Source organism: Castanea sativa, chromosome 3 (assembly GCF_040712315.1).
Source record: "Castanea sativa cultivar Marrone di Chiusa Pesio chromosome 3, ASM4071231v1".
NCBI classification, from domain to species: Eukaryota; Viridiplantae; Streptophyta; class Magnoliopsida; order Fagales; family Fagaceae; genus Castanea; species Castanea sativa.
Window position 1 is genome coordinate 54,859,453 of NC_134015.1, and position 26,546 is coordinate 54,885,998.

Consider the following 26,546-nt stretch of genomic DNA (forward strand, 5'->3'; position numbering starts at 1 on the left):
TGAACTTAAAATACAGTACTTAGGAAAATGTATTCAAGTTTTTTCCAAAGTAAATATATCCTGTTAAACAAAGTGTTGGAGCATTTTGAAATTATATAATTAAAATATTACAACATAAATGTAAAGATGTGAGAGTTAATATGGAAGATAAAGTGTGCATTTGGGTTAAGATTAAAAATTAAAATTATTTCACTATTTAGCTTATTTTTTGTTACTATTCATGAGCCTACTGCACTTTTTGACATTATTCATGGATGCCACTGTACTATTTCAATTAACTTTTACCTTTATCTACAGTACTTTCAGCAATAATTTTTCTGTTTCAACCAAATAAACGGTATCCAAACACACCCAAAGAGTTAAACGGTATCCAAACACACCCAAAGAGTTAGTGAAAATATTTAATCTCACGTTAAAAATGAGAAAGATTAATTTATTTCTTTTAATTGTGATAATTAATATTTTAATATGTATTGATTTAGATATTAAGTTAGATACTTGCGTAAATAAAGGTGAAGGGAGGAAGTGTGAAGAATGAAAATGAACCAAATCTAAGAATGGATCGTGTTAGATTGTATTATTCTTTTTGTATTATTTTTATTATTATTGTGGTCGTACCACAAAAAAAAAAAGCAAACAATTAATCTGCAATTTGGCATAAAGAAAAAGCTGAAAGTGTATCAAAAAAAAGCTGAAAAGTAAATTTTGAATAGAAAATGCTAGACAATCGAGGCCTAAAGTTGAACTTGGCAAGCGATGACACGCAGAAAATTCATTGAAAACTATCAATTTGTTGCTAAAGCACATTACTGTACAATCACATGTCGGTAGACAGAAAAGACACATAATATCTTGATGGGTTTAGACTTTAGAGCAATATGGTGCATAAGCTATCTTCACTGCAGGCGATAGAAAATATTATTATATCTTTACATTTGATTTCTACTAGATTCTTGACACCTATGCAATTGTTGCATCTAATTTCCAACCCCACTTTAAGTTCTAATCATCTCTTCTCTCTCATCTTATTGGTTCAAGTTCCCCAATTTCACATACAAATCGGTAAACAGGCCTGTGTACCTAACCAGTAAGCACAAACACAATAACAACTCTTTACCAGCAAGAATAACACTTAACATTCAAAGTTCAAACAACAAAGCTCACAGTCCCATTTTGTGATTCTTCTTCTTCTTCTTCTTCTTCTTCTTCTTGTCCAGCCCACTTCCACAAATTCCCTACTTGACAAGTGCTTCTTGTTGGTTGCTGCTGTTTATGGTGTTATCATCAAGCTCCTACATGTGAAGGATGAGAGGTAATTTGCTGCAGCCAAGGATGACTTGCCGGAAAGCTTTCTTTATAGCTTTGTAATTTTCAGATGATAAAATAGTAAATCTAAGTATCCACTATCCATGTGAATACATATTTATATAATCAAATGTTCATATATTTCTATTAGAATTAATCGGCAAGTTCTCTTTGGCTACATGTTTATCTCCTATTCACATGTTAGATCTATGATGATAATTGATAATGATAATAGCAGTAATGGTGATTACTTCACTTGCAATGGAAGAGGCTTAGCGATTCAGAGATGTATAAAAAAATGTTATGGCAGTAAGTTCTCTCTTTACATTTCTCCATATGATTTTGCTTTTATTTTTATTTTTTAGATTCCTTCATATGATATGAACTCTCAATGATTTAGTTAAAGTTCACTCCGCCAATGTTTGTATAGTGCCAATTTTTTAACAACTCTACGGACCCAAATAATCTCGCAAGAAATTCATAAAGTCTGGTGTGTCTTGTCATTTTATACAAGCAAGGGTCCACCAAAATCTGAACTCATTCTCAAATACAGATAATCATATAATATGCTTCGTGCTTTCACTGCGGAACACTGATTTAAAGAATAAACACAATTGTCAACAAAGTTTGCTTTAACTGAAATTAGTATTCCTTGGTTTGTCTTAATCAAAGAATCTTCAGCATGTGTAAAATATAAAACATGTGTTATGCAATTATAGACACGAGTTTACACTTCACATCCAAGGTAACTTTTGAGCTTGAATTGTAGTCTGTAAGTGCAAAAGCCAGATAGAGTCATTATTTTTTTTAAAAATGTTAAAATAAAAGATTGAGTGAGAAATATTAGATTGTAAAAGAGTGGAATCAAAAGAGAGAGAAAATAAGGATATTACATGGTTTGGCTTACATTCATGGATGAAATCCTTAGCGGCTAGAGTTTAACTATATTCTTAACTATGTTACAATAAACCATAAACAGGTAAGGTAATATCGCAGTTATGGTTACCCCTAGTTGAGCTTCCAATTTATTAATCCTCTTGGGCCATTACACAAACATATGATAACTCAAATCTTTAACACTACTCCTCAAGTTCAAGGTAGAGGCTTGATGATGCCTTGAGTTTGGAATGCAAATTTGATGTTTTTATGCCAAATAACATAGCGCATCAAATTTTGTGAAAGTTTTTTGAGAATTCCTTATTAGCTTTAGAATCTGACTTCAGCTAGAAGAATAGTAAGGTGTTTTGGGTTTTCACTCCGTAAACAATCCACGATGTTAGTGTGCCAGTTGAGATGTGATTGTTCTATTACTGTTGTGTGTCTATTATCCATGAAACCTATTAATTAATCACTTGGAATGTGTTTGGATACTGCTTATTTGCTGAAAACTGAAAACTTTTTGCTGAAAATACTATAGTAAAATAATTTTTAAAGGTATGAATAGTACTGTAGGACCCAAATTTACTTAGAAATCTATGAAAAGTGAGTTTGGTGGTACGTGAAAAGTACCACCGATACCCACTAAAAAAACGTGAACACGCGGATTGGGCAAAATGCCCAATCCAAACGCACGCTTGGACATCAATTGTCGGTCAGTAAAATTGGTAGAAAGTCGTTGTTAGGGGCCTAAATGCATTTTTCATTTTGTTTTAAATGTATTTAATAATTGGTGTTACTAATGGTTTAATTAGGCAAGTGTTTATTAGTGGGTCCAGCCAAGTAGAACGAGAAAAACTCTCATATTTGCCCCACCAATTGTTGAGTAAAAGGTTCTACTAGTGATGAGTCAATGTGATGTTCATGCTACCACTGCCTATAGTTGTACAAAAGAGACTAACATGTTTACTTCATCCATGGTTGAGTAAAGGGTACTCCATTGATGATGGAATGCATTTACTGTTACTACGCTTTTGTTAAGCCACATCAAAGTATCATTTTGGTCCACTAGGTCTAATTTGGTCTGTTTGATCCACTTCGGCCCATTTAGTCTATTTTTGTCCATTCAGTCTATTTGGTCTACTTGGTCCATTTCGTTACTTTGGTCCATTTCAGTCTATTTTTGTCCATTCGGTCTATTTCAGTCCACTTTAGTCCACTTCAATTCATTCTGTCCATTTTGGACTAAGAGTAACCACATCAGCTCGTTCAAATTTTTTGTCTATTTTACACAAAAAAACCTATTTTTTCTATTTTACACTTCCACTTTTACAAAATACCCATATCAGTTTATTTATTCTACATATTTATTCAATAAAATATTCCTTCTATTTACATTTTTTATTATTTCTTTCCCTCCCTCACTGCGTCTTCTCCGTCGAGCCACGCACCTAGCCAGCCACCCTTCAACAAAATCCTTCAACAAACCACACCCACTGAGCCACACCCACACCTATCCTTCAACAAACCACATCCACCGATCCATCGAGCCAAACCCACTGATCCGTTGAGCCTCACCCACACCCAAACCCATTCATCGCCCACCCAATCGGCGGCAAGATAATCAAAACCCACCAACCCACACCCACAGTCAACCAAAAACCAGAAAAAAAAAAAAAAAAAAAAAAAAAAAAAAAAAAAAACAACAACAACAACAACAACAACAACAACAACATCCAATGAATCAGAGCAAGATCGACTCCTCGCAGCACCGCCACCTCCTTGCGATGGCCGTCGGCCTTAAGCTCAACCAAAAATGGATCAAAACCCACGAGATTCTAGGCGACGGACTCGTCCGGCGACTCGGCTTGCTCAACCTTGTTCTTATCAGCGGCGATGGCGATCGGCGGCTAGAGGAAGAAAAATGGATGAGATGAGAGAACGAGAGAGTTGTGTTGTGTCTGAGAGAGAGAGAGAGAGAGAGAGAGAGAGAGAGAGGTGAGAGTCAGTAGGGAGGAGAGAAAAAAAACTATAAAGAAATCAAATACACCTGCTACAGTACTCGTGTAAATTTACACGGTACTGTAGCAAAGTGTATGTTATAGATGAGTTTAGACACACTGATGTAGAGACTTTTTTGCTCAAAATGTGTAAAATTAATGACTTTTTTTCATTTTGCACATTTATACACATTTATCCATCCACTGATGTGGATGCTCTAATTGGGCTTTAAATTGATTCTTTTTTTTAGGTTTACCTATTCAATTTTAGGCTTAAAAAATATTTTCCCCCCCTTAATTTTTGAGTTGAAAAGTATGAAATTTTATTCTATTTAGACTACTCTTTAGTTTTGGGCTAAAAAATATAAACAAAATAAGCATTAGAAAATAGAGATATTGGCTCTAAAAAAAGTAATAAAAATTATAAATATTAAAAGATTACCTTAAAAAAAATTTTGAGAAGAAAGATTACCTTAAAATTTAAGCTTCAACAATATAGGCATTATACTTATATTTGGAAAAAAATGCTACAATTCTAAACTTATATAATACCTTAAACTTAATGTAAAATGTTACATATGTTCCATAGAATTAGAATTTTTTATAAATATTTTTGGATATGTTCAAATTAGTCAACTGATTATGGTATATTTAAAAATGTCATTTTAATAACATTTTCTCTATTTTTATATATATATATATATATATAGATAGATATATTATAATTGCATGGATTTGTGACTAATTACATATTAATTAATGATAAGAATAAGTGATTAATATAAAAACTTGAAACCAAACTCATTGACCCAAACTTTTAAATTAAGTGGTATTCCTGTATGTTTTCTTATCTTCTTAATTGACCTCTCCCCAACTTATACTTGTCAACACTTAGAACCTCGATTAGATGCTGAATCCCCCCATTTATACAGCTTACAGCCTTTTAATTTTTAAGGGCATTGAACAGAGCCAAATTTGTACAAGGACTTTGTTACAATTTGAGTAGCTAGGAACTGGCTAGGAAGACATTTGTTATATTTTAAAATATCCACAAGATAAAGTAAGTATGAGCAGGTAGGATTGTTAAGATAATACAAAGCTCCCCCCTAAGTTTGGTGTTTAAAAAAAATAAAAAAATCATGTACCATTTGGCCTGCACCAAGTCACAAAATGACATACGAAACTGCTTACAGAAGCAAATCTTAGCTCAATTCAACTTGGCTAACCTCTCCACTTTGATTGTTTCTAACTGGTTGATTCTTTTAGACAATCCACATTTGCTTTCGTGTGATGAATGATGATTTGTATAAATGCATGTCTTTCCCTGACCTCCCTGTCAAGCAGTTCCAGCTTATAGCATTATCCAAAGCCTTAAACTGTAAGAGAAAAGAAGACTTTAGCCCCCATCAAAATGAAGACAGAACCTAAACCACTTGAGGCTGGTGAAACTTCCAAGCGTTTAACCCCAACACAAGGGGTCACTAGAGGGCTCTCTATAGTGGACTTAATTCTTCGAATTATTGCAGTTATTGGAACACTAGGAAGTGCTGTAGCAATGGGAACAACAAACGAAACACTGCCATTTTTCACACAGTTTGTCCAATTTTCTGCTCAGTACAATGATCTTCCTACTTTCACGTAAGTTATGCACCATGATGCACTATTCATTTTTTTGATTTGTTGGGATTTATTATAAGTAAATTTGTTATCTTGATATATAAAATTTTAACTCTATTTAAGTATCTGTATCAAACAGGTTCTTTGTGATCGCGAATTCGATTGTATGTGGCTATCTTGTTGTAATTTCTCTCCCACTATCTATCTTTCACATCATCAGGAGGGCAGCAATAAATAGTAGGATCATCTTGGTCATCTTTGACACGGTAAACATACTTTGTACTTAAAAGCAGCAAGGTAGTTTAGAACCATACATATAGTTGCTTAGAAACCCAAAAACAAAAATAATAATTATCTCATAAGCTGTGAGAGGAATAATGCTGCATATATTGGATCAACTTATATGGGGCGGCCCATAGTTTTCAAATATAATATCTCAGAGGTAGCATATGATTAAAAAAAACTCAAAATTTGTATATTTTACCTATATTAGGTTAGTGCATTGTATAATGTTTGTATAAGTTCAAATCTTACCTAAGTCATTATAATTCCTAAAATTTGTATATAGTAAAAAAAAAACAATTATCAATGGTCAATATCATAATAATTTAGTCATATAAAGTTTAAATATAATATTTTATATAATTCTTTGCTTTATAAAAATACATAACCAAGATAGTTATGATCAAATGCCGTATATGGTTCAATTAACATGCATCTAAAAGTCAAAGACCAAAAAATATAAGAATTGTAAATTAACATTGTTCTTATCTTGTAACATGTAAATAAATAAAAAAATTACTCATGCAATACAACACCCTAAGGATAGTGGTTGTGTAGTAAATCAGTGGTCCATGTCATTTCTTTTAAGATCAAGCAATTAATTTTGATGATCTATATCTTTTTTAGTAATAAGATAAAAAGAGCATATCTATGCGTGCTTTATGCTTCTTCAAAAAGCTCCAAAAATAGCATGCCTAAAGAGCGTATCATTAAATGAGCTTTATTTTTTGGCCTAGCGAAGCATTGAGAGCTTAGAGTTTCCGAGCTTTGTGCTTAAGCGCACCTAAAGCGCGCTTTTAGCAACATTGAGTGCAAAAGATCCTATTGTTCAAAAGTCAAAACTACTTTATGCTAGAAAATACATGGATGAGCTCACTTATAGATGAGCATCAGTTTTACCTCCACCCGCATTCTTTCATGGATGAGCTCATTTATATATGAGCATCCCGTCAGGACTTGGGACACAAATAAATAAAGGATAAAGCTATTCACCATAAGCTTAAACTTCTGGAGTAATTAAAAGTCAACAAATATGTTCCTTGCTAGAGTTTATAATATATATATATATATATATATATATATATATATATATATATAAGATAAAGAATACAAATGTGTTGTATCATTATATTAGACTAACTTGGTTGAGACCATAATTTTATTCTTTACAATTTAGCTTAGTGGCCTGCTTTATATATAAGGACAACGTCAATCTTTATCTCCTCTCTAACTTTATTTTCTTTTTTCTTTTTTTTTTTCTTTTTTTTTAATAATTTGAGAAGAGGGTTTTAAATCTTGGATATCTCTCTGTTAGAAACATTGAAAAGTACCAGTTGTGCCGGAGGACTCTTGGTTCATCTCTCTTTTCAATCAAAAAAATCTCATTCCCTTTTTTTGGGCTACTAAATTGCAATTTACACCCTTAAATTTTGGGATAATTTGATTGTATCTCTTAATATTATGTAATGTTTTGAAATAAACCCTTTTGTACATATACCCAATGCTTATGTATTTCTTAAGTACCACATAATCTCAAAACAATCGTACAATAAAACTACATCATTTTGTCTACATCAGGAAAAAATTTATTTAATCCACATTAGAATTTTTTTTTTTTTTTACAATCTATTATGCATATAATTAAAGAATCTTAAGATTTCTAATGAAAATGTATTTCAACTTTTGTTAAGGTAATGTTGGCTCTTCTTACTGCTGGAGCTTCTGCAGCAACAGCTATAGTATACTTGGCACATAATGGGAATGCTAGTGCCAATTGGGTTGCAATCTGCCAACAATTCAATTCCTTTTGTGAGCGCACTTCTGGATCTTTGATTGGCTCTTTTGGAGGAGTACTCATGTTCATGCTGCTAATTATTACCTCAGCTGTGGCAATTTCTAGATGCTAATCTATGACATATAGACATCCATGTTCATTTATTAGGGTTCTGAAACCATAAATCTAGTGACATAAAATTTTTCTTAACTGCTTGTGTAACCTATTATGATTGGTACATAATATAATGTGGTGTTAGTATTTAATCCGTGTAAACTGATGTTATTTTGATCAGCACTTTTCATGTTAACCAGTTATGAAAATTGTGCCCTTAACATTTCTCTCTGTAATGGTAAGATAAAGTATGTTAGAAGTCACGTCTATGAACTTCTTATAATGTGTTTGTATAGTCTCTTGTTGGAGTTTTGGGGCTTTGTGATTTAATAGACATGTTTTTCCTATTCTTACAAATATTTCCATTCACATAACAATATAACCTGATCTTAAGCTATGGTATATAACTATATGTTCCTTCAATCTACATCTTACATAATAATCAACAAATTGCAGAGTTCAGCACAAAAGTCCACTGGAATTCAACATTTTTCTTGTAATCACCTTAAATTGACTGGAAATCTCAAGTTTCCAATTGATTGAGAACTGCAGCCATGCTCCCATTTTAGCATCTACATCGACACTCATACAACTCCATCTTGTACTAGGCTAAAAATGCCACAAGATCATCTATTGATTTTAATGTCTTCTCGTAATATAGGTATGATTCATATACTTTCGGAGTGCGAACAAAATAGTCGAGCTGGAAAAAAAAAAAGTTAGTTAAATACATACAGAAATAGGAAATCTCACTAGTCGTTCAGTTGATAATTTGTAAAAACCCGAATTCTTTTTACTTGGTGTAGATAGGAGGTTTATTCTACTTTGTATAACAAAATTTCCCAACACATAAAAGGAGAATAATAAACATAGAACTATATTACAATTAATATTTCGAAAGTATATTAGAGATATCTATGCATAAAGTTTGATTATATTGTATAACTAATTTAGATTCAATGTACTACAACCTAGTTGTAGAGCTAAATAAAGTAACCATAATCTTACTTGTAGTAACATTACTTCTAATACATGTAAAGTAATTCTAGAATTAATTTAGATTTTAGTCTATTATTTGTTTCTTTAATGGGCCCATTGAAACATACAATTCAAAACAGTAAAAATGTAATCGTTTTATGAATGTAGGCCAAGTTGAACCACATAAATTTTTAGGTGCACCTACTTCTTTTCTCTCTCTAATTTCTGACGTAAATTCTAACAAATGCATGTGTGTACGGATATTCTTATCATAAAACCTTAATAATTTTCTAAATTAGTCTCACCAAGTTAATGGCAAGTGTCAACAATGAGCACAACCTAATTTTTATTTGCTACCAAATTAAATATATGATGAAGATTGCCATAAACTCTTAAAAGGGATACACAAACGACATACCTCCATCATGTTATCCACCAACTCATTTGCAGTTTTAACATAATCCTTCCGGCGATTTTCCGGCAACAGAGACATAACATTTTTCATATCCTGAGAAAGATAGGCCTGCTTTAATCGAATGTAAAATAAGACATACCTCCAGGCCATGGTGTCCAACATGTACCTAATGCTATGTAACCCCTCAGCAGTTTGTCTAATCCTAGCCACTGCATCTTCTGGTGACAACCCTGGCTCAAAATAACGTTCCTTTAGAAACGAACGTGTACCCCAATTCTGAGCAAGTGCAATTGGTGTGCCATGCACCCCAATTGCTGCCATTGAAGTTGCTAACAATGTTGCTACAAAGTTTCTTCTATGTGTCACATTTGGTTCACTAGGAAATGAGGCTCTGACTATTGGGACTGAGCTTTTCTTCCTGTGATCATGACTGTGTGGTTTGGTGAGTTGGGCATGAATGGGGGCAGTGCTTGTGTTAGTGAAGCTGGACATGGTTTTTTGGATGAATGGGAAATTGTGTCATTGTGGATTTTTGGGGCAAGTTTTGTGGCTGACCTTGTTGCCTGTTAAATCCAACATGGACCTTAGCTTCTTGCCACGTTGGAGTTATCTTGTTCTGGTGGAGGGAGAGTTTGGGACCCATCTGGATGTGGGTGAGTTTTACTTTAAGCCCAACTATGGTTGGAATTTTGTCTGGGCTTCTTTCTTTCTCTATCCTTTTTGGGCCAGATTATGGGCTTGGTTTGAAAACAGTATTTCTAAAAATAATGTCCAATTAAATAGAGATAGAGTTGTGTAAGGATCGGGTTAAGTTAGGTTTGTGTTGGATCCTAATAAAAAAATTAAGTTTTCATTTATTTTATTAAAAAAATATCGAAGAAAAAAAATCTAATATGTGATAGCAATAGAAATTGCTCCAATTTCCGATCCACCATTCTCCCATCCCATGTTTCTGTAGCTTTCTCCTTTACTAGTTTCTTAAGGTATGCTGAGTGTCAAGCTTCAAGCCCCAGCTCTCCATCATAGCATTTCCCCTACCATAACACTCATGGCTTGCATGCAAGGCAAAATACTAGCGTATGAGTTATTAAGCTCAGCGGATTTCAGTTAGTTCAACTAATAAAGTCTCTAATAGTTGAATAAGATATCTGAGGTTATATCCTCACCTACACTAAAAATTAATTGATGTCTTGGTCTAATATATATCTATATATTAATTGATGTCTGAGGTTATATCCCCACCTACACTAAAAATTAATTGATGTCTTGGTCTAATATATATATATATATGAGGTTATATTACTACCTACACTAAAAATTGATTGATGTCTTTGTCTAATATATATATATAGAGGGCTATCCATATACTTTTTTGTCAACTTAAATATATATATTTTTTTCGAGAATGTCAACTTAAATATGTTGAGCCAACTGAATACAAGAAAATGGTTGGAAACAATATTAAATTCTCATATATAGATTAAATTACCAAGGCCACACAAATTTTTCTTTATTATTATTATTGTTTTATTACTTTTTTTTTTTGTGGATAATCTGCAATATATTGACTAAGGGTGCGTTTGTTTTAACAGTAAAGTAATTCTGGAAAATATTTTCAGGAAAAGAAAATATTTTCGAGAAAAGAAAATATTTTTAGGTGTTTGGTAACATTATAAAAAATATTTTGAAAAATATTTTCTGGTGTTTGGTTGTCATCTTGAAAATATTATAGAAAATGCATTTTGTATTTGTTGCTCACATTTTCTCACATTTTCTCGGCTTCCAAACAAATATCATGAACAACAAAACCCAAAAAAAAAATACTCATCATATTTTCTTAATACAGCTCAACAAAACCCAAAAATAAAAACAAGCTCATCATCAATTTTTCTCTAACAAATCAACAAAACCCAAATCGGTCAGAGAAGAACGACGACAGAGAGAGAGAGGCGACTGGCGATGGCGAAGGGGAGATCTTGCCGGCGCGGCGCGGCGAGGCGAAGGCGAAGGCGAAGGCGAGATCGTGATCGGCGATGGCGACTGGGTTCGATGAAGAGAGAGGCGAAGGCGCGATCTCGCCGGGACTGGGTTCGGCGACTGGGTTCGACGAAGAGAGAAGCGAAGGTGCGACTCGCCGGGACTGGGTTCGACGAAGAGAGAAGCGAATGCGCGACTCGCCGGGACTGGGTTCGGCGACTGGGTTCGACGAAGAGAGAAGCGAAGGCGCGACTCGCCGGCGCGGGTTGGGGCGCGACTCGCCGGCGTGGGTTGGGGCGTGACTCGCTCTCTCTTCGTGCTCTCTCTCTCTCTCTCTCTCTTCGTGCTCTGTCTCTCAATTTTCTGGAAAATTCCAATTTGAAGGTAAAATAGACATGGAATTCATTTTACAGGCGGGGAGGGTTGATTTTACGGTCAACTGATTTCATTTTCCGTTTGACCAAATTTTCAGGTGTTGCCAAACACCCGCAAATGCTGAAAATATTTTCCGGAAGTGATTTACTGTCGAAACAAACGGACCCTAAGAAACATAGAGACAAAAGGGGGAGTCTTCCCTACAAGCAGCTGCCAAACAAGGGGAAAGATTACCCGAACTTAAAAAACAAGACACATTGGACTCAAACGCGAACTTTGCTGCTATGTGGGTAGCATTGTTGCAACTTCTATTGACCCAAACAAAAGAACAAGATAAAAAGGACATAGCAAAGAGACAAATATCAGAAACCAGGTGCTCAATGACCCAAACAGAACTGCCAGAGCGATCAAAGGATAGCGTCAATACAGATCTTGGAGTCTCCTTCGAAAATGACATGATTATAGCATTTTGTCTCCGCTTGGAGAGGGGTCCGTTTAGGCAGAATTTTAGTCCAGACATGAATCACGTTACCTTGAGAATTTCTGGCGATGACTGTTAAGGTTGACTTGGAGCCAGATATAGTCGCATCAAAATTAAGCTTGAGAGTGCCCGGAGGGGGGGTTGACCATGATGTAGAGCGAGGAGGTAGGGGGGATACCCTCGATTGGAGAAGATGTTATAGCATTCAGAGAGCTTTGCTTGTATATTGTGGATTGAAGTTGGGAGGTCAACTGATCCCTTAAGGTGGAGCACAACATTTTGAATGCACCAAATCACTTCAAGAGTGAATGCCAGGTAAAGGGAGACCAACCATTGTTCTTGGGCTTGGTAAAGGTCCTCAGGAGGGTTTAAAATCAGGTTGATGATGTCTATTGAGGTTGCCAGTGGAAACTCATCAAACCTAAGGAAATGTCTAAACTCAACATATAAGGTTGGACGCCCACATTTATGCCCAACCAATGAAGTCACAGTAGATCCTTGTCATTTCAAGAAGGAAAAAAAGTTAGATAATCATAAATTATATTTTAAAGTAGCTGATTTTAATTTTTTTTCTTTTTCTTTTTTTAGAAGAAGCTGATTTTAAACTAGGCCTTATAATTTTAATAATTTTATCCTCTCAAAATGTTCGAAAATTTTGATATCTAAGATAACTATTAATTAAACTGTATGGTTTTAATTAATTGAATCTTCATTTTTAAACCCCTAATCAAACTCAATAAAACAAACATTAAATCAAATAGAAAAAATTTTAAAGCTTACATTGGAGCGATTTTAAAAATTCAAAATTTAATATGAAACTCAAAAAACTAATAAATTAAACTTTAGGTAATGTTTGATTTGAGGATTTTGATACGCCTCACAATATTATCATCAAGTTAGTACACCAATTGATTTATGATGTAGTTAAGATTGATTGACTCAGCCGCGTTGAAAATTTTGTTCATCCCCCGTTGAAGAAAAAAAAAGTCTAGATTTTGCTCATAATAGTTGATCTTCCCCTAACCCAATAATAAGAAAACATGTATGTGGCGTTTGGTACGGGGGGATCCACATTACTCTTGGCATCTAGATTCCTAGGAATATAATTCCTAGGAATCACATTCCTAAGAATGTAGCTATTCCAATGTTTGGTTTCATTGGAAATATCTTAAGATTCCTAGGAATGTGAGATGATAACGCTTGGTTTATTACAAGGAATCTTAAATGAATTATTTATTTTTCCTATTCTATCCTTAGATTTGAATGTGAACTACCAAGTTCTTAAAAAAAAAAATCTTCCTCTAAATAAATAATGAAAAACCAAATATAAACTATTAATTATGAAAAATTCATTAAAATTATAGACTAATATTTCAAAATGACAGGTACAATACAAAAATAACTATTTAAATTCTCAAATGCTTTTATTCTTAATAATAATTTTAAAAGAGTCTAATCCATAATAATTTGTTTTATATTTTATGTTAATTGCTTAAATGATAATGAAAAATGGTTAAAATTGTCAATTTATAAAAAATACAATTTCCTTTAAACTTGGGAATCTGGATTCCCACCTGTTTTAAAGGGAATCCACATTCCTACTGAGAGGGGAATCCAGATTTCCCTGGTATCTGATTCCTTAGCGTGATTTGCAACCAAACATAGGAATCTTTAAACATTCCTGGGAATCCTAAAATATTACCCTGTACCAAACGCCACAGTACGGATTTTTTACATCCAAAATTGACTCATCATTAGTTGAATCCATAACTTTTGATTAGGATGGTTAATCAAGTTTAACGACAGATTAATATCAACTAGCCTGGAATCAAGCCAATTCTTAATTCTTAATTTTAAGGCTTTGTTCTTTCTCAATAAATAAAAAAAAAGTTAAGGTTTTGGTAATTTGGATTTAATTAAGTCCTCAAAAAAAAATTTCCACTTCTAAGGATTTTCTCTTAATCAAATGATGGACTTTAATCTAATACTCGGTATTTGACTAAGTCTTGACTTAATTCCTTTCCATAGCTGTTTGATGTTGCTGCAATACATTCTCAATTCAACAAGCTTGCTTGGTTGGAAATCAGTTGGCATGGAACTTAAAGGATATCCATGCCATTCTAGAATGCGTAACTCATTGGAAAGATAATTTAGACCTTGTGGAAGTTGCAAATTATCTATTTTAAGCAATCTCATTTTTTTCATTTTTGAGAAGACCTCATCATCCAAGTGTTCCACTTTTTGAATAGGTGTGTTTAGCATTATACCTTCAATTGCCTCTGCTCCCTAAAAATCAAGAATAATGAAATTAGAATAATTAACAATCCTTAGAAGAATTTGTAAGAATATATATTCTTTTGTAACTTTAGGTCTCGACTAGTCAACTTACAATATTGTTCTTCAATACATGAAGGACATCCTCATAAATCCATAACCTAGTACGTCTACCAGGCTCTTTAGGAGATTCACAGCGAACAATTTCGTGACCCATTTCTTGTAGCAAGTCATGCATCCACAAATTTCCACTTGCAAGAATTGTTATGAGAGATTTGTCCTCAAGAACACCAAGATTATAGTCTGGATGGTAATCAAAACTTTTTAATACTCCTCTTATTCAATCTTTGTTCTTTCCTTTGAAAAAGCAAGCAATATCTAAAAATAATTCTTTCTGGGTATCCACTAGCCCATCAAAACTTATTTGAAGAATATCCAAAATTTCTTTATTAGGTTCTGTTTTTAGTTTATCTATGGCGCCTTTCCATTCATCTATGCTTTTGTTAAACAACAAAGAACCTAAAATTTTAAGAGCCAAAGGAAGGCCATTAGTGCAATGCACAATATACCAGGACAAATCCATATATTTTTCTTTAGGATGGGGTTTCTTGAAAGTGCTTAAACTAAAGAGTTCCAAAGCTTCATCATTATTCAACCCCTTCATTGTATATATGTAATCCACATGTCTTCTCAACAAATGGCTATCCCTACTTGTTACAATGATTCTACTACTTGAACCAAACCAATCATGGTTTCCAGCTAATGCTTCTAATTGTTTTTCTCCATCAACATCATCAAAAACAATAAGAACCTTTTTATTGCGAAGTCTATTCCCTATGATATTGATCCCCTCGCAAATATTCTATATATTTATTTCACTTCCCATAAAAATTTTAGAAAGAAGTTGTTTCTGTAAAGAAACTAAATGTTGGTTTTTACTTCTTTCTCTTACATCCAAAATAAAGCTACTAGCTTCAAAGCTACCAGAAATCCTTTCATAAATTTATAGTGCAAGAGTCGTTTTACCCATTCCACCCATCCCGCAAAGTCCTACAAAGTATACATCACCATACCCTTCATCTAAATATAAATCCAACATTGTCCTCACATGGGATTCTACTCCTACAAGTTCTTTAGAAACAGGATTTGAGCATATAAGATTTAATTCACTAACTATCCTTTCAAGGATTTCTTGGATGATTATTGATTCGTGCCTACAAAGAATATAGTAGAACAATAATTTTGATTGCTGTATAATATATATAACATAATTACAGGAGACAAAACACTGTTTTCTTGTCCAAAACATTTTTACTACTCATCAAAGAAATTCTGCAAGAAATGTAAATTAGTAAGACAATGATTGAGAAGAAAAAAAAAAAGATTTGCCACGATTAGCCATAATGATAAAATTGCGTATTACGAACTTTCGAAATCACAAGCTTATTGGTTAAGCATAGCAGGTATATACACTAGCTTGTTACGCTTCTCAAACAAGTCAAAGAGGTTTTTTTTTTTTTTAAATTTTTTTAGTACTCAAGTTTTTTTTTTTTTTTTAGAAGAAATTTTAGTACTTAAGTAATAGACTACCGCCATGGCTTGAACTATGCAAAGGTTCTTCAACCATATTCCAACAAATCAGAAATTTATTCTGGTTTGATTGGACTAGAAAAAGTAAATAAAATTCTTCATGTTAATCCATGGGAAAGTTGGCAAAGTTTTAGTGTAAAAAATTACCATATTGATAATAATGTGAACAAAATTACTTTGCAAAACATAAATTTTACCTATCATGTAAATGCCATCCAGAGATATTGCCCACTTCTCTTAATGCACATTTCCAAACTTGCACATCCTTCACGCTAACCTTTGGATCTCTTTCATGTTTAGCAAAGGTTTCAGCAAAAGTTACCGTCTGGTTCCGTTCGTCAAAGGGATCCACGTAATAAAAGACCGGCAAAACTTTTAACTTCGTCTCCTTTATGCATTCAACAATTTTTGCTAGTTCAATCAAACACCACCTAGAAGAAGCATAGTTTTTTGAGAGAACAATGAATGCATATTTGGACTCTTCTATTGCTTTCAAGAGCTCTGAAGAAATATACTTTCCTCGCTCAAGTTTCTCATCATCTTTGAAGGTAATAATACCCTTTTGTTTCAAAGCAATATAAAGATGGTCAGTAAAATTTTTGCGGGTGTCAACACCGCAAAAACTGAGAACACCTCGTATTTCCAAGAAGAAGAAAAGGAGGAAGAGGAAGAGGAAGCTGTTTGAGTGGTCATAGAAGGAAATGGAAGCAATCGGAACAATGACCAAAATTTTCAGTCACTTCCCCTAAAAAAAACCACCAAATTAAGATAAGCAAGAAAAAAAAAAGAATCAAGAAACAAGAAATAGTTTTCAGTGAGTAAACTGAAACGCAGTTGAGGGAGCTATGTTCTAAGGTGAAAGCGAGTTAGATTGAAAATGAATTGGGTTACCGCTCAGCTGCAAAGAAAGGGTAGAAGAAGAATAAAGATAAAGTTGAGATTAGCTAGCATCAGGATAATAAGAGTTAGTGCGCTGTTTAAAAAAGGATATGAAAAAGGGAAAGGAAAAAGCAAAGAAAGAAGGTTGTTGTAGTTGGTGCACTTTTTTAAAAAAATATCAATATATTTTTTGCTTTTATTAATTTAAATTTTTTTTATGAAATTCTACTCTGACTTATTTTAAGTATATATATCTTAAGTATATATATGTGTAAAGTTTCCTCCTAAAAACTTAAACCCTGAACCTTATTCTCCATATCCTACAAGCAATTAAACTTGTAGAGTAATACTAATATGTTTTTTTTTTATGCTAATGTGTATTATAACTTTTATTTATTTCACCCACCTTACTCATGTTTCCTTTTGCAGTCAAGTCAATAAAGTAGTCTTCCTTCCCATTAAATTACCATTTACTTTTCTTTTCTCTTTTTTGAGAAGGTATTATCAATTACATGATTCCCAAAAACAAAACAAAGAAAACCATTTGCATACCTTTTTTTCTTTTTTTCTTTTTTTGAGAAAACCATATCAATACTTAAAGTTTAGTCATTTATTTTTTATCCCTTATTTTGGACTCATAAAGTTATGTAGCTTTTCATTTTCGAACTTTCTCCCATGTTCAATGTTGATATTTCCGGTAAGTACCAATTAAACCAAAAAATGTAACATACTAAAACTAGTAATTTTGAAAAAATATGAACTATATATATGTGTGTGTGTATTATTTATTGATTTATTTATTCTACATCAGTATTATTATTGAGGAATTTGCAAGACTGAGTATATGAATAATCTATCTTTATTTTGGCAGCTCTAAGAATTTTTTTTTAGAGTAGTCATTAAAAAAAATTTAATTATAAAAAATTTAATAAAAAGATAACTTGAATAAATCCACATAAAAATAATAAATAAATAAATAAAAATTGAAAATACATGAAATTTTACATTTTCTTTTTACTAACAAAATAAAAAAGCAAAAAGTGACTAATGAGAGACAAGGTGAGAATTGAAGATGTTGAAATGAGAGTAAGAAAGCGATGGAGAATTTAAAATGATGAGAGAGAATAAGAAATGATACTTGCTGCAACTGTGAATTAAGCTGCTGAGAAAAGAAAATTATGAATCTAAATGACTAGGGGTCTTTTTTTTATTTTTTAATGTGATTTTGATTGAATATTTTGTTCATTTTTTGTAGTTTTTTTTATTTGTTTTTGTTTTTAATTATTGAGAAACAAACATACATATAAAAGGGAGAGGGAATAATGTTTTAACACAAAGGCACACTATGAATTCTACTCAAAAGTTACCATGACTTTTGAGTGTAAGACAATAGTGGGAGGAAAAGACAAGTTGTATAGTTATACTACACATAACATATTCTCTTAAGCAGTGTGAGACAATTGCCTTTTTTAGATAAAAAAAATATACACGAGTGAACATAAACTCAATGTGCAACCATCCTATTTATTTATTGGTAGGAGTCAAGATGCAACATTAATCCGCACTCACATGCACAATAACTCAGGCGTAGTTAATCTTTTCTCGTATGGGATGCAACTAAGTAGTTTCTTTATAAGTTCAAGAAAAGTTCCTTGAAAATCTTAACTCTCATATATGGCTCTCATAATAATAGAATAACGTTGATAGCCTTGTTTTATTGGTGACTTTCATGTGAAAAAGGTTTGATGCTGGCCATGTGGCATGTTACAAGCAATTTTCCTAGCCTAATTGAGCAATTGATTGGAAGCTAATGGTTTATGGTCTACGTTTTGGGAATATAATGGTTTATGATGTTGCTTCGAAGATACTAATAATAAATGGTGACTCTCTTGTCAACAAGGCATGATGCCGCATGTCAAAAGGTATATTTTTAGTTTCGAGCATACGCATCAATTTGTGCAAAAGTTTATGTCTATTTTAATATAAGAACTTTTTTTATATATATTTTTCATACTTACTTTTCAAAGCATCCTACATAAGATTATCTATTTTACTTTATATTTTATTAAAATATCAATTTTTCTTGATTTTTTAAATTGTTTTCTTTCTTCATACACAACAACCATTATCCACTTTCTTTTTTCATCCTCAAAATACATAAAGAAAAAATAAACAACTAAATACAAAATAAATAGTATCACTATAAATTTACACTATTACTATAAAAACTTGTAAATTTATACAATTATACAGAGACTGATGTGTATCATTTTAAGGCAAAATGGTGTAAATTTTACATTTTTTTCTATTATACACTGACTGATGTAAATGCTATAATTGAGTGATTTATTAGAAGATAAATAGTTTATGGTTTTCATTTTTTAGAAAATTAAATATATTAAACCTTGTAGTCATTTCTTTCTTTCTTGAAAAAAAAAAGTGTCATTACTTAGAAATTTTTAAAGTTTAAATAAAACTTTTTTTTCCTTTTACCTTTCTAGCTTTACTTACGGAAAATTCTTGTGTCACATAAAGTGCCACAACATTGGCCACAACTTGCCCATGTGGCGAGGTTTGGTTGGTGGAAGGGTGTCTTTCCATAGACCCACCACACCCCTTTACCAACTACAACTCGCCACATGGGCGAGTTGTGGTCAATGTTGGTATAAGAATTACTCTTTACTTACTCTATGTTTACTTTAGCCGTAAAGTCAAAAAGAACTGCTTTTTATTTGCTTCCCCCCCCCCCCCCACTCCCTACGCCCAAAAGAAAAGAAATGGAAACTCCACTTATCAATAAAATGGTCTGGTTAATGTGTGCCTTTAGGAAATACATTAAACCATCCATTTTTGAAAATATTTTTTTGGGAATTGAAAAAACTTTCAATATTTTTTCAATTCTCGAAAAAATATTTTCAAAAATAATTAATTATTGTGTGCCCTAAGGGCACACATTAGTAAAATCCTCAATAAAATACTGGGATGAAATACAAAGGAGCTAGTGGGGAACACAATGATAATTGCTACCATCAAACATATTAAGAAATTGAAAGGATGCTTTTTGAGTGGCCATGGAAGGAATTGGAAGCAATTGTATAATAAATTCCGTCACTTTTTCCCCCACCCAAAAACCACGAAACAGAAGAGGAAATGGAATTGGCTTGCAAAGAAATGGAGGAGAAACAGACTTAAAGTGAGAAATGAGATAGGATTAGCATTACGATGAGATTTCAGGAGAGAGAAAGGAAAAGGAAAACGAATTATAAAGGAGATTGTCGTAGTTAGTGCGTTTTTATTTCCAATTACATCTTAATATTTTTTTTTTAAATTTAGTCAAAATATATATTGATTTTTTTTATATAAAAAAATTGATAGTTACACCTTACAATACTGTGGCAAGATTTAAATTTTGGATGTCATGGACAAGCTAATTCATTGATTTTAGCTAATTCATTTTAATTCTTAAAGTTTAAAATTATTACTTTTAGTTTAACCCAAAAAAAAAATTTTTGATCACTTTTATTTCCTACTCCTAACAAATTTATAGTAATTTTCTTAAATTCCAAAAATCCATAAAGTTATGGATTTTATTTCCTAATAATAATTTTTTTTAATTCCAAAAAAAACATATGGTAATTGAAGTAGTCACTTTTCATATTTTTACAGTTTTACCGCATCATTTAACCACATCATATGAGAGACTAAAATTGATCACTTTAAATCTCAAAATTAAAATTCTTCAAGAGTTAAACTTTTAATTTGATGTAATTGCTTTTGAAAGTTTAATCATCTCATAAAAAAAAAACTTAAAAGTGATCATTTTAAACTTTAAAATTAAAATTATTCAAGAGTTAAACTTTAAATTTGAAGTAATTACTTTTGAAAGTTTAATCATCCCATCAGAAAGCTTAAAAGCAATCACTTTAAACTTCAAAATTAAAATTGTTCAATAGTTAAACCAGTAAAAATATATAAGCCTAGATTTTATTTGATTTTAAAATAAACTTTATTAATAAGATTTTTTTTCTTTTATAAAATGAGATGGGTGTGAGGTGGCACCACTTTCCCATTCTGTTCTTCACCAAGGTAAGAAACCTTGCGAAGGATTCACATCAGATCCTTCTTGCTTTGGGATGTAATAGTTTATGTATTCGTTTTTTTTTTTTTTTTAATTGTGACGTTCTTGTGAACAAGTTTGCACGAAGTGTTTTCGTTCTTGGAAGAAAGTATGTTATTGCTTGGAAATTTCTAAAGGTTGGATAAGGATTATTTTTCTTTCCCAAGAGCTTTACTTTGTTGCTTTATGTTTACTTTAGTAGTCAAGTAAAAAATAAATATATTAATAGAGGTATATTCCTCGTCTAATTGAGTAAGTGCTTGGAAGTTAATATATTGTAGCATCATTTTTACAAAATCATATATTAAACCTGGAAGTCTTTTCTTTTTTTGAAAAAAGATATTGTCCATTACCTGGAAATTTCTAGAGGTTGGATAATTTTTTTTTTCTTTTCCCTTTTTTATCTTTACTTACTATATGTTTTCTTTAGCAGTCAAGTAAAAAAAAAAACCTACTTTTATTTAACACCCACAAGGACTAGTTTAATGATTCCTAAGTCCTCATAATATCCATGAAATCTTAGATTCGAAACCTCTTACCAGTATCTTAGAGCTACCTACATGGGATTCCTCCTTGTAATAATCCGGTGCGTGTGGAACGAGAGACTGCATACACTAGAGAAAATATTCAGATACTCAAAGAAGTTTGGAGGCTATTATTGGTTAAAAGAAAAGAAAAAAAAAATGTAAACTTGGCAAATCAATAAAATACTACTATGATAAGATGCAAAGGTGCTAAAGTGGGAAGACAATGTAAACTCTCAATAAAATACTGTGATGAGATACAGAGGTGCTAAAGTGGGAAGAAAATGTAAACTCGGCAAATCAATAAAATACGGTGATGAGATACAGAGTTGCTAAAGTGGGAAGACAATGACAAATGCAACCTTCAAATTGAGAAATTATAGTGTAAAGTGTCTGGTATGGGTGTTTCTTCTTAACCCTCAAGACTCAAAGATTGTTGTATCCACACAAAAAAATGGCATCGACCCTTCTTTTTATCACTTTGGATAATTCAAAAAATTTTATTGACATGAAACAAACCAAAAGAAACAGAAACAGTGAGACTTCAACTATTCCACTACAGCGAAGGCATCTGCCCTGACATAAACTCCCTAATCCCTAGTCAACATTGAAACAGTGTTACATAACTTACATTACATCATCCCAACCCCGTCATACACAGCACCAGATTAGTACTAATCAAGACAATTACTGATGTAGTAATTGAGATGATTCAATAAACACGTCATCTAAACCTTGCATAGCCCTTTCAGATGCTCAAGTTGTAATATCACTTGACCCCAACTTAAATAATGGGAAACTAAAATGTGTTTTAATATATCGGGAAGAAAATAATAAATAAAAAAACTCAGGAAATGGAGAAATTATACAGTCATCTGGTGGACCACATCATTTATCCATCATTTCACTAAAAAATTCTCATTTATTTAAAATTGTTGAGTCAGTAATCAGTTTCTGTATTTAAATTTTTTTTGTCTCAGCAATTTTAAACTAGTGAGAGTTTTTTAGTGAAATGGTAGACCACGTCACTTGTCCACCATGAGGTCCTTATAATTTCTCCAGGAAATGAAGCAACTTTGCCCTCACCTTGGGGTTTTTTTTTTTCTTCATTATATAGTGATAGCCTAGGATGTACAAACACGAACACGAGTACGGGTATGATACGGCGATACGAGCAATTTAAAAAAAAAATTATAACATGATATGACAAATAGGACACCATTACGACACTAGTATGACACAGATACAACACTGGTACGGCATCCCAAATGAAGTATCCGTGCATCCTAGGTGATAGCAGTACATTGTTTTATCCTTATTCATAATTCATAATAACATGAATTCCATAAACTCATATACTGTACATTGTTTCCCGCAAATTTTTTTCCCCAAACCAATAATATATGATTGGTTTAGTATCTGGATCAGTCATCCCACAAAGTGCAATGGCATCCTGTAGCATAAAAAATCATGTCATCCAATTCGGTCCCATGATGAGTTAACCTTTAAAAAAAATGGATCCATACAAGATTTGTAAAGATTTTTACTTTTTGATAATTTTTTTTTTTTCTCAATTCTGCCAATATGGCTTTTTTAATTGCTTCAGACCTTCTTCGATTATATGAGCCATACCCAGGTTTTCATGCCGTAGTGCAAGCAAAGATAGAAGCTAAAAGTCAATGAATGGCAAGACCAGAAGCAGAAATTAATTTCTTAGTTTGTGCTGTTTGTCTTCATCAAGATAAGTTTTCACTATTGTTCCCGTTCCAGTGAATAGAAATTAGCAAACTATAAATACCTTCATACTTCCATGTATATAATATCCACATTGTGATTTATTAGCATTAGATCAGATTACTTCATTATTTTATCTTTTGGAATAACTTCAGATATAAGTTGAAGAATGAATTCAAATTTATAGCTATTTGCTGAACATCCCAACATTTAGCAATCTTCCTCCTTAACACCCTTAAGTATTAAAAAAAAAGCAAGCAAAGTAGCCTCTCTAAGATCATGGTCCTTTATTATTTGGGTTTTGAATCACATGGGCCAAATTACTCCGTTTAGTGGGTATTGCAAGCTTACCATTTCCCCTCTACCCCCCCCCCCCCCCCCAAAAAAAAAAAGCTTTATTGTTCCATATTTCTCTTCTTTGCAAAAGATAGTTAGCAAATCCAACCAAATCTGATTTTTTCTATTAATGTATAGTATTGTGGACTTAGCCCAACTAGGTTACTTACTTGTATAACACACATTGTACTACTTGTACTACACACATTGTACTACTTGTACTACACTCATGTCTACTTGTACAGCACTTATATGCCTCCTATATAAAAAGGCATTCATGTATATTAATTCAGTGAGAAATACAATACTATTGAATTCAGTATTTCTAACATGGTATCGAAACCACGCTGCGACCTTTTCTTAACGAGTCTTGTCTTTATTGGTGTAACTCCATTCTTAATATTGCTTCCGCGTCACAACAACTTGCGCACGACCTTTCGCCGTTGAACCTTCGAGTCTTCCGGACATCGTCCTCGGAGTTCGGACACCTTAGCCAACAACGTCGAGGAGTTCGAACACTGCAAAGACCACTGCCTTTTCCAGCACCGCCGTGAATATTGCTCCGAAAAATTTTCCGAAGGTACCACGAAGATCATCTTGCTCCGATCTACCCGTTCGTGAAAACCTCATAGTAATCGGAACCCCCACGCGCCGCCCAAAGCCTCTGCACTGAAGATCACGCCCACGCGCCGAAATCCTTCCGCCACGCACCTCCACGAGCCGCCACACGCCAGATCTGCTCTGCTGACGTCAACCCTAGGTGACATCATCACTGCCACGTCATCGCTGACGTCATCCTCCAACGTGCTGTTGACGTCACCTACCACGTCGCTGTTGACCATTGACTTTTTCCAGAGTTGACTTTTTGCAGTCCAGGTTCTCCTTACTCAGTTTTTCACGTAGATTTCATTTTTGCAGTTTGTTTTTGCATATTGTGTCTCTAAATGGATAAAAAAGATGTTTTTCTTCCTCACCCCATCAATACTGTATTAGAAGGGACTAGGAATTACTTATCTTGGTCTCAAGCTATGCGCAATTTTCTTAAGGGTCGCATGCTCTGGCATTATTGCACTGGTGCAATCACTATTCCTGTGAAGGGGGCAAGTGAAGAAGATGCTGCATTTCTCAGTCGTATGATTGAATGAGATAGGCACAATCACATGATCCTCACATGGATTCGAAACACTTCCATTCCCTCCATCTCCAATTTGTTGGGCAGCTTTGATGATGCGAAATCAGCATGGGATATGTTGGCCAAAAGATACTCTACCACTCACGGATCCATGAAATATCAGTTAGTGGTTGAATTGCATCAACTCAGGCAAGAACCGGGGCAATCCATCAATGACTACTATGATCAGCTTCGCTTCATTTGGGACCAAATTGACCTTTCTGATCCAACTTGGGCATGCTCAAAAGATGCTCAACAATATGCTGCTATTAGAGATGAATTTCGTCTCTATGAGTTCCAGATGTCACTCCACAAGGACTATGAGCCCATTCGAGGTCAGCTTCTTAATCGTTGTCCTCCTCCCTCTCTTGATACTGTTGTGAACGAGTTAGTAAGAGAAGAAGCTCGCCTTACAACTCTTCGAGCCCAGGATAAGTTTAATGTTCTGGCCTTTACTCCTTCTGCTCCATCCATAAAGCAACCTCAGCACTCAGGTGATCCTTCTGGCTCCAACAATCGTCGCAGACAGACCAATAAAAAGTTCTACAACTATTGCAAGTGCCCTGGCCACACTATTGAGACTTGTTACCGTCGCAACAAATCTACTGCTGCAGTTGCTAACACTGAGTCTTCTCCGCCAATGCCTCCCATTTCAGCTGAGTCCTAGTCTTCTGGATCCACTATCAACCTCTCGCCCACTGAACTACAGGAGATAATAGCTCAAGCTGTTCGTATGGTAATGCACCTCTTTCCACTGCTCTCTCAGTTTTACCTGATAAGTCTCAAACTTGGCTTTTTGATTCTGCCTGTTGCAATCACATGACACCTCACTCGTCCTTATTCTCCAAACTTGACCCTGCTCCACACCCCCTAAATATTCACATAGCTGATGGTTCCACCATGCATGGGAATAGTCTTGGTTTTGTTTCAACCTCCAACCTCTCTGTTCCTAGGGTCTATCATGTTCCTGACCTATCCTATAATTTGTGTTCTGTGGGACAATTAGTTGAACTAAGTTATCGCCTTATTTTTTACTATTCTGGGTGTATTGTGCAGGATCTGAGGACGGGGCAAGAGCTTGGGACCGGCCCTAGAGTTGGGCATATGTTTCCAGTGAACAATCTTCATCTTCCACCTATTGCTCCGGTGTCTGTTGCTGTTGCTGCCGCTGCAATGTTTTCCTTACCCTCTCTCTCACTTTGGCACTCTCGTCTTAGTCATGCACCCTCTTCTCGGGTACAACAGTTAGCTTCTAAGGGTCTGTTAGGTTCTGTGTCCAAAGACAATTTTAATTGTACTTCATGCCAGTTAGGAAAACAGTCAGCTTTACCTTTTAATAATAGTGATTCTATTTCTAATAGTATTTTTGAGTTAATTCATTCTGATATTTGGGGACCTTCTCATGTTGCTAGTATTGGTGGATCTCGATATTTTGTTGTTTTTATCAATAATTATTCTCGTTACAGTTGGATATTCCCTATGAAATCTCGTTCTAAAATTTTGCCAATATACAGTAACTTTGCAAAAATGGTTGAAACCCAATTCTCCAAAAGAATCAAAATTTTTCGTTCTGATAATGCTCTTGAATACACTTAATATGTTTTTCAAGCTCTGTTACACTCCTATGGCACTGTACATCATCTAACTTGTCTAGGTACCTTTCAGCAAAATGGTCGAGCTGAACGAAATCTTCGTCATATTCTTGAACTGTTCGTACTCTTCTTCTT

The 26,546-nt window shown here is 33.6% G+C and overlaps 2 protein-coding genes across 4 annotated transcripts; one reads left to right on the plus strand and one right to left on the minus strand.

The window, feature by feature from the left end:
* The first annotated feature begins 907 nt into the window (after positions 1-907).
* Positions 908-8,116, plus strand: LOC142630043 (casparian strip membrane protein 3-like). Of its 3 annotated transcripts, XM_075804113.1 has the most exons (5): positions 908-1,312; positions 1,544-1,614; positions 5,526-5,819; positions 5,938-6,064; positions 7,772-8,116. In XM_075804113.1, the coding sequence occupies exons 3-5, from the start codon at positions 5,593-5,595 to the stop codon at positions 7,985-7,987; spliced, it is 570 nt and encodes a 189-aa protein (XP_075660228.1). In that variant the 5' UTR covers positions 908-1,312; positions 1,544-1,614; positions 5,526-5,592; the 3' UTR covers positions 7,988-8,116. The 3 variants fall into 3 exon arrangements, with proteins under 3 accessions (XP_075660228.1, XP_075660227.1, XP_075660226.1); XM_075804112.1 differs by having other exon boundaries at positions 908-1,614; XM_075804111.1 differs by having other exon boundaries at positions 908-1,614; positions 5,708-5,819.
* Positions 8,117-8,352: 236 nt separating this feature from the next.
* LOC142630042 (photosynthetic NDH subunit of lumenal location 2, chloroplastic) lies at positions 8,353-10,019 on the minus strand. The gene is given in 3 exon segments (XM_075804109.1): positions 8,353-8,671; positions 9,365-9,863; positions 9,865-10,019. Coding segments are annotated over 3 exon segments (738 nt in total). The 5' UTR covers positions 10,005-10,019; the 3' UTR covers positions 8,353-8,572.
* Positions 10,020-26,546: the final 16,527 nt, after the last annotated feature.